The 14281-nt window shown below is 37.0% G+C and overlaps 1 protein-coding gene and 1 non-coding gene across 8 annotated transcripts in view; one reads left to right on the top strand and one right to left on the bottom strand.

Moving 5' to 3' along the window:
- The window catches only part of PIP5K1B (phosphatidylinositol-4-phosphate 5-kinase type 1 beta), a 346077-nt gene that overhangs the window by 90390 nt on the left and 241406 nt on the right, over positions 1-14281 (bottom strand). For all 7 annotated transcript variants that reach the window (XM_015472494.3, XM_015472493.3, XM_002689633.6 and 4 more), the window contains one exon: positions 290-445. In XM_015472494.3, the coding sequence (XP_015327980.1) occupies positions 290-445 (156 nt within the window). The remainder of the gene's footprint in view (positions 1-289; positions 446-14281) is intronic.
- Positions 35-139, top strand: LOC112447933 (small nucleolar RNA U13). The gene has a single exon (XR_003036198.1). It is a non-coding gene; the product is annotated as a small nucleolar RNA U13 (small nucleolar RNA).

Here is a 14281-nt window from a genome sequence, read left to right as displayed (position 1 = left end):
ACTATAAATATCTTTTAAAAAATCAGTTAAGAAGATCCTTTTGTAGTTTATGAGTGTGATGATTGGGTGTTCATGATGCTGCGTGACATGTGCCTCCCTGCAAACCTTGTTAAGACACCTGCACAGTACTTCTCTGATGTAAAAAAAAAAAAAAATGTCAGTTAAGAGACTTTGTTTCTTAGAGAAACTATTTTCTAATTTTTCTACTGTGAGTTTACAATACTTGTATGAATAAAAAAAACAAGAAAAGAAAGAAAAAATTCTTGTGGTTTAAGTTCTGTGTCTTTACCTTCTTCATCAAGGCTGCTAAAACTCTGCCCTTCAGTCAGCAAATCATGCTTCTCATCCTTCCATTCCTGGCTAATTGAGGACACAATCTCCTGTGAGGTTGCCTTCAGGGCGGCGATGGAGTTGCACCGTTTCTTAGAAGGTGACGCCTTCAAAGCTAGAAAAAGAAAAAAATAGATAATTATTGTAAAACCACATTAATAATATTTTTAATTAAAATTTTACTCATGACTTATTAACATTTTAGTCATTATCTGAGTAGGATGCAAGGAGCTTTGTTTTACATACACATGGAAAGGGAGACAATATTATTTATCCAAAGTGACTTAAATCAAAATGTCTTAGAATAAATCCGGGTTGAGCTGTCTTTTCAGATTTTGAAATGTAGTCTTACTTGAGGTGAAATTCAAATGTTTATTGCTAAAGAATTATTTTTCCTCCTCTGAGCAATGTTTTTCTAGTGCTGAGGAGGCTGAGTGGGTTGATAAACGCAGATGGTAAAGTAAGGAGAATTCTCATGACCCCAGTTTTATTAACTTGGGACTGGGCATTTCTAAACATGCCAATGTTTAATCTTATACTTATGATACCCGATTTAGCCAAGTTACTTCTGGTTTGCTTTTTTTCTTTGAGTGACTTTCCACTCAAATTTCCGACCCTTTCAGTCTTTTCTAGGTCATGGTTACATTAGATGTATTATTCACTCCTGATCTTTGTCCAAACAGCATTCTATGACTTCTGAAGTGTGTTGGAAACCTGTACCAAGGCAAGTGTACTTCACCATCAATCATGCTCACTGAAGGCTGTGACTTTACTTTTGATATGTCAATGGGAGCTGCTTCAGCTGCAGCCAGACCATCTTCATTTATATTCTCTTTAATTATTCTTCTTGTCTGAACATTGTGAGAGCATTGAGGAAGCCTACCTACCTGAAGCCTGCTTATACTTCTCCCTGAACTTGGTCTTGGCAGTGTCTCTCTTCCTTTGGAGGTTTGCATGTAGGGGTAACCTGACAGCTGATGCATTAGACTGATTGTGTTTGGCCTTGGGAATCTCAGAGCTTAGATTATACAGCTCATCAGGGGCCTTCCCATCGGCGGCTTGCAAGAACTTAGCTGGAGAAGGGCTTTGGGACACACAAATGAGGAAAGCATCGACGGCAATCTCTCCACTTAAAGAGAAGGGGAGGTTTATGTGTCCCATGAGTAGTATTATAATAATAATAACATAATTATAATCAATAACATGTGTAGAGGGCTTGAGAGTTTGGAAGCCAACACTAACATTCCACATCTCAAATTATCCAGATGGTCATGTGAGGGAGGTAAGCCCTTTTATGGGTCTAGAAACTGAGAGTAGAAAAGTTGTGACCTGCTCAAGGTCCAGAGCTAGAAAGCATGAAACTCCAGGTGTCTTTCTTTGAAGTTGTTTAATTGGTGGTTCACTTCCTAGCTCTTTGGCATTCTATCTTCTGATTAAAGTGAGGGGTGGGAAAGATAAAACTAGAGTTTGTTTTTCTTTGAGGAGGAAGATTTTGAATGTTTAAAGACTGATTGAAATGGATTTTAATGGTAAATAAGTGGAACAAGTAAGTCACATTTTTTTAAACTCATTATCCCATCAAAACAGTGGTCACACTTGCTTGAAGTAATTATCCATATGCTGACTTTTGCTTTAACATTCTATCTGCTAACTTTTGTAAACCTTCATCTCTCATCTTTCAATATAGCAGAGTTGACTCTTGAACAACACTGGTTTGAATTCAATACTAAATACAACAGTTTCACATAATCTGGGGTTGGTTAAATCATCAGATGCTGAGGAAGCACACAGAAGGAGGCCGACTAAGTTACACAGGAATTTTTAATCGTGCAGGGGGTTGGTGCTCCTAACCAATCCTCCCATTGATATTCAAGGGTCAACTGTATTTTAAAATTTCTAAGTCAGAAGATCTCAGTGTGGTTCAGGGACTGCTAGGAACCCCTGAAATTCTCTTAGAAGGTCTGTGATGCTAAAACAATTTTCTTAATAATATCAATAAGTTATTTTTCTCACTCATATTCTCTCCCTAGTTTTCTACATGACCTGTGGTTATAATCATGGATTGAATTCAGAAGTAGACATGAGAATCTAGATGTCTTCTATTAAGCTGGAATTAGGGATTTGAAAAAATATAAAATAATGCCACTTTTCTCATACAATTATTTATTCTCATACAATAATTTACAATTATTTATTATTTATTAATACAATTACTTTTCAAAATTACTTTTTTGTTAATATTGACTTATGTTGACATGCAATTTTTTGCTTTTATCTTATAAGAATTAATGAATATTTAAAATTTCCCTCAATTTGAATTTCTAATAGGTTAAATATAGATATTTAAATAAATTTAGATAAACGTGAATAAAGGATCTTTGGGGTCCTAAGTCATTTTTAATAATGTAATGTGGCCCTGAGACCAAAAGATTTGAGACTTGCATTGTTCTAGGCCAATGCTCATTTCCTAAACTGAGGGAGAGCTAGGATCAGAAGAGTGCTGGCAGCGACATGGAAGGGTGAGTGAGGGGAAGATGCTCAGAGAACGGTCTGTACTTGTGACTTATAATGGACCAAAAGCCAAGAGCCCCAGTAAAGAAATAACTCTTGGCTCATTATCAGCATACATACAATGTGGAGCAGAGAAGACCCCAAACAAATTCCTGCAAGGGCCACACAGCACCTAAAGAAAGCCTTTACTTTTGTCGTAAATGGTGACTCTTCCTTAAAGGAATTATCTGAGACTCTCTCAGTGGATAAGGACTTGACTCTTGCAGAAATTGAATACCTCAGGGACTCGTTTTGATGGGAGAATCTCAAAGGATGGTTTTGGCTGGTTACTTTCTTTTGTGCCATAGAAACTCCTGAATTTGTCTTTAGCTCACCCATCTGCCACCCCTGAAACTCTTCTGTTCATTCCTACCCCTGGGCCTTTGTACATGCTGCTCCTCCTACATGAGATGTCTTTCTTGCCTCTAACTTGAAATGCTGGCTTGCATTTTAGGACTTAAATATTCTTGTCATTGTTAAGTTCTTTTGGGGAAGATCAATTTTATTTCTCTCTGTGTACCTACAGTAGCCTGTGCAAAAACTCGACTAACAGCTGCTTTATTACATTATAAATCTGTTTCATGTTCCAATCCCTGACCCGAAACAGGCTATGAAATTACCAATGGAATTAATTTTTTTCAAAAAAAGCTTTTATTAATGTTTAGCATAATGCTAGGTATATAATATGTGCTCACATGTTGGCTGAATAAATTAACTATTCCAAAATTTTAGGACAGTTGATTTTTAACTAATTAATGTATTATTCTACTCCTTCCAGAAAACTTAAGTTTTAGTACTTTAGACACATTATCTGGGTAGAGAATTTCAGTGAGGTTTCAACATTACAGTGACTAATATTTCCAGAAAGTATTATTGGATTTTGTAAACATTATTACATTGACAGCAGGACTCAATTCTGGGGTGGGATAAATGGATTTAAGAAGATTAAAAATTTTGATTAAAAAAAAGAAACCTGAAGACCAGGTACTGTTTTCTTGAGGTTAGGGGTAGCGAGGGGAAGTTTTCACCTACAAAGCAAGTATGCCTGTAGGAACTAAGAGCTTTAACTTAATCATAGTTGATAAAAGATGTTGAAGTTGCATTTTAAAGTGTCAACATTACTAATTAAATTGCTACCCTAAGTACTTTAAATTAAATTCCATTCATTCATTCAATTATTCATCAAATAATGATTGGTTACAATGTGCCAGGAAATGTGCTAGGGTCTGGGAATATATATGAGAACCAAACACAGTCCCCACTTTTCAGGTATGCAAAGTCAAGTGAGGAAATAGCTCACTATGGCAAAGTATAGTAAGTTCTATGAAAGAAGCATTGTCTGAGTTGAGAAGTGAAGGAAGACCAGGAAAGGATGGAGATTGTTACAGGCAAAGGGACAAGGGCTGTACAGATGTATAGGTAGCCTTGAATGTAGGGGTAACTGTAGGGTGCTCAGAGCTGCTGGAGCCTAGAGGATAGGGTAGAGCATGGAATGTGGGAGGGAAATCACAGGGGAGGGAGAGAGAGGCCGCCTCACACTGGGACTCAGAAGCAGAGTTAAGGATTTTGCATACTAGGTAATACATTGAAGTTCTTAACAAGAAAAAAACTTCTGAAACATGAGAGGGTTTTCTTTTTAAGCATGGAAATCAGCAAGAGGCGATTAAATTGATCCCTGAGGCTGGGGTGGGGTGACACTGGATTGGATGGGTTATATCCATACAGTGGAATATTATTCAGCAGTACAAAGTAAAGTAGTACAAGGTGGCTATGACTGGAGCTAAGAAAGCAATGTGAGGGCCACAACTTTATGCAAAAACAAACAAAACAAATCCAAATCACAAGAAACACAGTTAAAACAGGAAAGGCATCGTGGAAGAAGCAATGGACACTTGCTATTTCTAGGTACAACTAGGTATTGGTGAGTGACTGCAAGTCAGTGGTTAAGCCTTTACAAAGCTTGATGCCAACATGTCTGGTCTGGATAACTGAGTAAATTGTGGTGGCCTTCAGTGATGTGTGGACTCGGGATGTGTGGCAGGTTCTTGAGCACCCTGAGGGCAATCCAGAAATTAGTCCTAATTTGTGGACAACTGATTTTCAACAAGGAAACCAAGATAATCCAATGGGGGAAAGAACAGGCCATTCAAAAAATGATGCTAGGACAACTGGATATCCATATGCAAAAGAATGAAGCAGGACCCTACCTCACACCATCTAGTATAAATTAAATCAACATCTGTAAATAATATATCTGTTAACAGAAACTCCTGTCAAGAATATATAAAGAACTCTCTATAACTTAACAATAAAAAGACAAATAACTAAAAATAGGCAAAGTATTTGAATAGAAATTTCTCCAAGGAAGATATAAATACTCAATAAGCACAAAAAAAGATGTTGAATATCATCAGTCATTAGAAAAATACAAATCTAAACCACATTGAGATACTACTTTATACTCACTAGGATGTCTAAAATTAAAAAGACAGTAACAAACATCGGTGAGGATGCGGAAAACTGGATCTCTCATACATTGCTAGTGAGACTGCAAAATTGTGTAGCTGCTTTAGAAGAGTTTGGCAGTCCCTCAAAATGTTAAATAGAATTACCATCTGACCTACCAATTCCACTCCTAGGTATATACCAAGAGAAATGAAAACTTATGTCCACAGAAATCTTGTGTATGAATTTTCATAGCAGCATAATAGCCAAAAATGTAAACAACACAATTATCCATCAACCAGTGAATCAATAAACAAAATGTATTTTTTCCATACAATGGAATATTATTCAGCAATAAAAAAGTAAAGTACTATAAGATGACTAAATTTTGAAAACATCATGTTAAGTGAAAAGACCAAACACAAAAGGCCACATATTGGTTACTTCCATCCATATGACATATCCATAATATGCAAATCCAGAGAGAGAAAATAAATGAGTAGTTGCCAGGGGCTAGGAAAAGGAAGGAATGAAAAGCAACTGCTAATGGGTATGTAAGTTTCTTTTAGAAGTAATGAAAATGTTCTAAAATTAGATAGTGGTAATATTTTCACAACTTTGTGAATATTTTAAGAATCACCAAATCACATACTTTGGAAAGGTGAATTTCCCAGTATGTGAATTATATCTGAATAGAGATGTTATAAAATGTAGAGAAAAATGAGAAAAAAATAGATCTGGCCACCTGAGGAGTAAAAGACCTGTAATATTAAAAACATGATAAACTATACAAATTAGAAAGATTCACAACTCACACTATATGTCATGGAATTGAGGATGCCACTGACTGTACCATGAATTTATACACTGTTAAGAAAGCAAAAGCTCTGAAGATGGGGAATCTCATGGAGGAGACTCACTGAAGCTGGGGTCCCAAGGACTATCTCCTCCATAAATCTACCAGGGGCCACAAAGAAATGCATGTTTTTAACCACAGCAAAGGGTGAAGAGAGGAAGAAAATCTGAACCATAAGTTGGTGTTCAGACAGGATTTCAGGCTGAATAAATACTATGTTATGCTCTATCTTAGGCAGAAAAGACAATCAGAGAATTTAATTTGTAGTGGTCTCGATTTTAGACCAATTTTAAGATACCACTGAGATAGTCAAATGTGAAATAAAAGTTTTTCTTAGAATGAAATAAGGTTTAGAAAAAGGGACTGATATATTTAGTATGTAGAGTTCACACAAATCACTTGGATAAATAGTAAACACTAATATAAATGAACAAATATTTTGAAGCTCAATTCTCACAGGAACTAAAATGGCTAATAAACATGAATAATGGTTGAACTTTACCAGTACTTAAGACAGGCAAAATAAAACAATCAGATAACATTTTTTCCTTATCAGAGTAGCATAATTAAAAAAGAATAATTCTGGCTAAAGGCACTTGTGGAAGTCTAGAATGGCATAATCATTCTGTGCAATAATGTGCATTTTAAACACTCGGTACTTCTCTTGGAATCTATCCTAAAGAAATAATCATAAGCTTGGAAACAATATTTATCTAAAATGATGCTCATAAAAATACTAATTAGAAAAGGGAGAAATAATGTAAATGCCCAATAATGACAGAATTATTAAACAGATCACGGCATACCCATATAATTTTAATGTTGTATCATAATTGTAAACAGCTTCTTTGTTCAATATACAAGGATATGGGAAACTACTCATGTAAAAAACAGAGGACACAGACATAAAACTGTACACCACTGTGCCACTACCTTTGTATAAATACACAAAGTACAGAAATAAAGATGGGTAGGAAGAATGTCAAAATATTAGTGTGGAGGATCTGAACAGACATTTTCCCAAAGATGACATATAGCTGCCAACCAGAATGGCTATTATCAGAAAGACAACAAGTAACAAGTGTTGGTGAAGATATGGAATAAAGGGAAGCCTTGGGTACTGTTGGTGGGAAGGTAAAATGATCAGCCACTATGGAAAACAGTATGGGGATTCCTCAAAAAGTTAAAAACAGAACTACCATATCCAACAATTCCACTGCGGGATATTCATCCAAAGAAAACAAAGCACTAATTAGAAAGGATATATGCACCTTTATATTCATTGTAGCATTATTTACATCAGTCAAAATATGGAAGCAACCTATGTGCCCACCCATCAATACATGAGTGGATAAAGATCGATCTCTCTCTCTCTCACACACAGGAATATTGCTCATCCATAATAAAGAATGAAATCTTGCCATTGGTGACCTCATGGATAGATTGAGAGGGTATTCTGCTAAGTGAAATCAGTCAGACAAAGAAAGATAAATACAGATATTTCAGGTAGTGGTAGTGGTGGGGCAAATAGGTGAGAAAGATTAAGAGGTATAAACTTCTGGTTGCAAAATAAATGAGCCACAGTTATGAAATGTACCGTGTGGGGAACAGTCAATTATTATGTGATATCTTTGCATTGTGACATATTATAAGGAGACTTATTGTGATGATCAGTTTGAAATGTATAAAAATATCAAATCTCTATGCTGCATAACAGGAACTAACATAGTTTTGTAGATCAATTATACTTCAAAAACAAACAAACTTGTAGAAAAAGAGATCAGATCTGTGGCTATCAGAGACTGGGGGTGAGGTTGGGAGGAGGGGGAATTAGATGAAGGCAGTCAAAACTTCTAGGGAAAGAGAATAAAATACCTAGGAACAGACCCAACTAAGGAAACAAAAGAACTGTATACAGAAAACTATAAGACACTGATGAAAGAAATCTAAGATGACATAAATAGAGAGATATTCCATGCTCCTGGGTTGGAAGAAGCAATATTGTGAAAATGACTATACTACAAAACACAATCTACAGATTCAGTGTGATCCCTATCAAATTACCAATGGCATTTTTCACAGAACTAGCGGAAAATTTCACAATTTGTATGGAAACATAAAAGACCCTGAATATCCACAGCAAACTTGAGAAGGAAGAATGGAGCTGGAGGACTCAACCTTTCTGATTTCAGACTATACTACAAAGCTGCAGTCATCAAGACAGTATGGTACTGCCACAAAAACAGAAATATAGACTAATGGAACTACATGGAAAGCCTAGAGATAAACCCATGCACCTACGGGCACGTTATCTTTGACAAAGGAGGTAAGAATAGACAATGAGGCAAAGACAGTCTCTTCAATCAGTGCTGCTGGGAAAACTGGACAGCTGAGTGTAAAAGAATGAAATTAGAACACTTCCTAACCCCATATACAAAGAGAAACTCAAAATGGATTAAAGATCTAAATGTAAGACCAGAAACTTTAAAGCTCTTAGAGGAAAACATAGGTAGAACACTCTGACACAAATCACAGCAAGATCCTCTATGGCCCCACTTCCTAGAGTAATGGTACTAAAACAAAATAAACAAGAGGACCTAATTAAACTTAAAAGCATTTTCACTGCAAAGGAAACTATAAGCAAAGTGAAAAGACAATCCTCAGAATGGGAGAAAATACTAGCAAGTGAACCAACAAAGGCTTAATTTCCAAAAATACACAAGTAGCTCATGCAAGTCAATACCAGGAAAACAAACAACCCAACTGAAAAGTGGGCAACCTTCCAGTTCAAGATGGTGGAGCAGAAGGATGTACGCTCACCTCCTCCTGCCAGAACACCAAAATTGCAACTAGATGTTGAACAACTGTCGACAGGAGGATGCTGGAACCCACCAAAAAAAGACTCCACGTCCAAAGACAAAGAAGAAACCAAAGAGAGACTGTAGGAGGGGTGCAATCATGATAAAGTAACATCCTATACCTGCTAGGTGGGTAAACCACAAAATGGAGAACAATAATACCAAAGAAGCGTTCCCACTTCTGAAAGTTCAGAACCCCGTGTCAGGCTTCCCAGCCTAGGGATCTGACAAAGGGACTTGGAATCCCCAGGGAATCTGGCCTTGAAGGCCAAAAGAACTTGATTATAGGACTTCCACAGCACTGGGGGAAACAGAGACTACAGTCTTGGAGACACAGTCAAAATCTTCTGTGCACCAAGACTCAGAGGGAAGGAGCAGTGACCCCACAGATGACTGAACCAAAACTACCTGCCAGTGTTGGAGGGTCACCTGTGGTGGCAAGGGCTGGCAGGGCCTCACCCACAGGGATGGGGGCATGGGCAGCATCAAGCCAGGAAGGTCCCCCTTGGCACAAACTGTCTTGGGGTTCTCCATTAACTACCACAGCAGAGGAACCAGAGTTCAAATTGCCAACATCCACTGGATCATGGAAAAAGCAAGAGAGTTCCAGAAAAACATCTATTTCTGCTTTACTGACTATGCCAAGTCCTTTGACTGTGTGGATCACAATAAACTGTGGAAAATTCTGAAAGAGATGGGCATACCAGACTACCTGACCTGCCTCTTGAGAAACCTATATGCAGGTCAGGAAGCAACAGTTAGAACTGGACATGGAACAATAGACTGGTTCCAAATAGGAAAAGAAGTACATCAAGGCTGTGTACTGTCACCCTGCTTATTTAACTTATATGCAGAGTACATCATGAGAAACACTGGGCTGGAAGAAGCACAAGCTGGAATCAAGATTGCTGGGAGAAATATCAATAACCTTAGATATGAGATAACACCACCCTTATGGCAGAAAGTGAAGAGGAACTAAAAAGCCTCTTGATGAAAGTGAAAGAGGAGAGTGAAAAAGTTGGCTTAAAGCTCAACATTCAGAAAACGAAGATCATGGCATCTGGTCCCATCACTTCATGGCAAATAGATGGGTAAACAGTGGAAATAGTGTCAGACTTTATTTTTTGGGGCTCCAAAATCACTGCAGATGGTGACTGCAGCCATGAAATTAAAAGACGCTTACTCCTTGGAAGGAAAGTTATGACCAACCTAGATAGCATATTCAAAAGTAGAGACATTACTTTGCCAACCAAGGTCCATCTAGTCAAGGCTATGGTTTTTCCAGTGGTCATGTATGGATATGAGAGTTGGACTGTGAAGAAAGCTGAGCGCCGAAGAATTGATGCATTTGAACTGTGGTGTTGGAGAAGACTCTTGAAAGTCAAATCATGCTGCACATCTTAAACAGTGTTATATGTTCACTACAGCTCAATAAAACTGGAGGAAAAAATATTTGCTGTGGATATCTCTAGGTAGTGGGATATTAAATAATTTTCACAGTTTTCTTGGCATTCTTTTCCATTTTCTAATATTTTTACATTGGCACGGGTCAGGTTAAAGACTTAAATATAAAACCTGAAACTAACAATAGCATAAGAAAACATAGGGGAAAGTTCCTTGACAATGGTCTTGGGAATAACTTTTTGGATATCACACAAAAAAGCATGAGCAACAAAAGCAAAATAAACAAGTGGGACTACCTTAAATTAAAAAGCATCTATAAAACAAAAGAAACAGTCAATAAAATGAAGAGGCAGCCTACAGAATGGGAGAAAATATTTGCAAACCATGTTCCAAATAAGGGGTTAATATTCACAATATATAAACAATTCATACAATCCAATAGCAAAAAATCAAATAATCTGATTTAAAAATGGGCAAAAAAAAAAAAAAAAGTCCTGAATAGACATTTTTCAAAGAAGACATACCGATGGCCAACAGGTGCATGAAAAGATATGTAACATTACCAATCATTATGGAAATGCAAATCAAAACCATAATCACCTAATAATACCTGTCAGAATGGCTATTATCAAAAATACAACAAATAACAAGCATTGCCAGGATATGGAGAAAAGGGAACCCTGATACACTGTTGATGGTAACGTAAATTGATCAGCCACTATGAAAACAGTATGGAGACACCTCAAAAAGTTAAAAATAGAACTATCATATGATCTAGCATTCCCCACTTCTGGGTATGTATCTGAAGGAAATGAAATCACCATCTCAAAGAGAGATCTGCATTTCCACTGTATGTGAGGCATTATTTCCAATAGCCAAGACATGGAAACAACCCAAATGTCCACTGACAGATGAATGGATAAAAAAACTGACACATATATGAATATTATTCAGCTGTTAAAAATTAGGAAATTGTGTCACTTGTGACAATATAGATGGACCATGACAGCATTATGTTAAGTGAAATAAGCCAGAAAGAGAAAGACAAATACTGTATGATCTCATTTACATGTGCTAAAGAAGCTGAATTCATAGACACAGAGAGTAGAAGAATTGTTACTTGGGGCTGACAGGTGGGTGAAATGGGGATATATTGGTCAAAGAGCACCAACTTGCATTTCATAAGATGAATAAGTCTTAGAAATCTAAAATACAGCAAGGTGACTACAGTTAATAATTCTGTCTTATCCACTGGAAAGATGCTAGGAGGGTAGGTCTTAAATATTCTCATGATACACATACACAATCACAATTGGTAATTATATAGGATGGTGAAGGTACAAAGTAACGTAACTGTGATAATCATCTTGCAATATATATATGTATCATACCATCACATTTTATACCTTAAATTTACATAATGCTATATGTAACATTATGGGAAAATGCTATATGTAACATGTAAATGTTATATGTAACATCATCACGTCATTACACCTTAAACTTACATAATGTTATATGTAACATTATGTGAATGCTATATGTAACTTTAGGGGGAAAAAGCTTAAAAAAGAAAGTGCTTCACTTTCATTAACAAAGAACTCCAACAAATATTATTTTAAAAATCTGTCTTATATAAATAAAAAATATGAATTTTCCACTTTTTCAGCTTTTTGTGTATGGCTAAATTGTTATGGGGCTTCCCTGGTAGCTCAGCTGGTAAAGATTCCGCCTGCAATGAGGGGGACCTGGATTCAATCCTTGGGTTGGGAAGATCTCCCGGAGAAGGAGTGGAATGGCTACCCACTCCAGTATTCTGGTCTGGAGAATTCCATGCACTGTATAGTCCATGGAGTCGCAAACAGTCAGACACGACTGAGTGACTTTCACTTTAAATCGTTACTAAATTGGACCACAAAATACCTAAATGATAACATAAGGAACAATATTTTTTTTTCTTTTAATACAGTTAAAAACATTTCTACATAAATTATACACACCTGTTGTAGAAAATTTAATAAATATTGATGTAAAGAAAAAGAAAATAACACACAACTTCATGGGTCAGAATAGCCATTGTTAACTTTGGGTTTAGTCTGATCTTCCTTTTTTAATTCCTTATGGTTTAAAGTTAGGGTACTGATTTGTGATCTTTCTTCTTTTTGAATGTAGGCATTTATAGCTATATATTTCCCTCCCAGCACTGACTTTGCAGCATCCTGTAAGTTTTTGGAAAGTGCAAAAGCTGGCTTAAAACTCAACATTCAAAAAAACTAAGATCATGGCATCCAGTCCCATCACTTCATGGAAAATAGATGGGGAAATAATGGAAACAGCACAGAGTTGATTTTCTTGGGCTCCAAACTCCCTGCAGATGGTGATTGCAGCCATGAAATTAAAAGACACTCCTTAAGAAAAGCCATGACAAACCTAGACACCATATTAAACAGCAGAGACATTACTTTGCCAACAAAGGTTTGTCTGGTCAAAGTATGGTTTTTCCAGTAGTCATGTGTGGATGTGAGAATTGGACTATAAAGAAAGCTGAGGACTAAAGAATTGATGCTTTTGAACTGTGGTGTTGGAGAAGACTCTTGAGAGTCCCTTGGACTGCAAGGAGATCCAGCCAGTCCATCCTAAAGGAAATCAGTCCTGAATATTCATTGGAAGGACTGATGCTGATGCTGAAACTCCAAAACCTTGGCCACCTGATTCGAAGAACTGAATCATTGGAAAAGACCCTGATGCTGGGAAAGATTGAGGGCAGGAGGAGAAGGGGACGACAGAGGATGAGATGGTTGGATGGCATCACCGACTCAATGGACATGAGTAAGCTCCAGGAGTTGGTGATGGACAGGGAAGGCTGGCGTGCTGCAGTCTATGGGGTTGCACAGAGTCAGACATGATTGAGCAAATGAACTGATAATTTTTTGGAATGTGTATGTTCATTTCCATTTATCTTTAAGTTTTTTCTAATTTTTCTGTGCTTTTCTCTTTGATCCATTGGTAGTTGTTTGTTTAATTTTCACACATTTCTGAATATGTGAGCATGTGTTAATTCTCACATATTTGTGAATTTTCTAGTTTTTGCTCTTTATTTATTCTGTTGTGATCAGAAAAGATACTTTTCATGACTTCAATCTTTTAAAATCTATTGAAATATATTTTCAGGACTCACATATGGTCTATTTTGGAGAATATTCCATGAGACTAACTACATTTTTATATACCCCACTAGAATTTTGTTGTCCGTATAGGTATGCAGGCCAATAACTATATACATGTAAATGAAGCTATAAGGACTAAATGTGCTTTAATACATCATTTTTGTTTCATATTATCCCATTATTTAATTATATCATAATGTATTTAGCCAATATATTATATGGTTTAATATTTTTTCCAGCACAAAATTGGACTCTAATGATTATGGCATCAATAAGCACCTGGCAGATGCTTTTGAACTGTGATGTTGGAGAAGACTCTTGAGAGTCCCTTGGACTGCAAGGAGATCCAACCAGTCCATTCTGAAGGAGATCAGCTCTGGGATTTCTTTGGAAGGAATGATGCTAAAGCTGAAACTCCAGTACTTTGGCCACCTCATGCCAAGAGTTGACTCATTGGAAGACTCTGATGCTGGGAGGGATTGGGGGCAGGAGGAGAAGGGGACGACAGAGGATGAGATGGCTGGATGGCATCACTGACTCGATGGACGTGAGTCTGGGTGAACTCCGGGAGTTGGTGATGGACAGGGAGGCCTGGTGTGCTGCAATTCATGGGGTTGCAGAGTCGGACATGACTCAGCGACTGAACTGAACTAAACTGAAGATATTTAACT

This window comes from Bos taurus, chromosome 8 (genome assembly GCF_002263795.3).
Source record: "Bos taurus isolate L1 Dominette 01449 registration number 42190680 breed Hereford chromosome 8, ARS-UCD2.0, whole genome shotgun sequence".
Classification (NCBI taxonomy): Eukaryota; Metazoa; Chordata; class Mammalia; order Artiodactyla; family Bovidae; genus Bos; species Bos taurus.
Note: the sequence above shows the minus strand (reverse complement) of the source record. Positions and strands in the feature narration are given on the sequence as shown.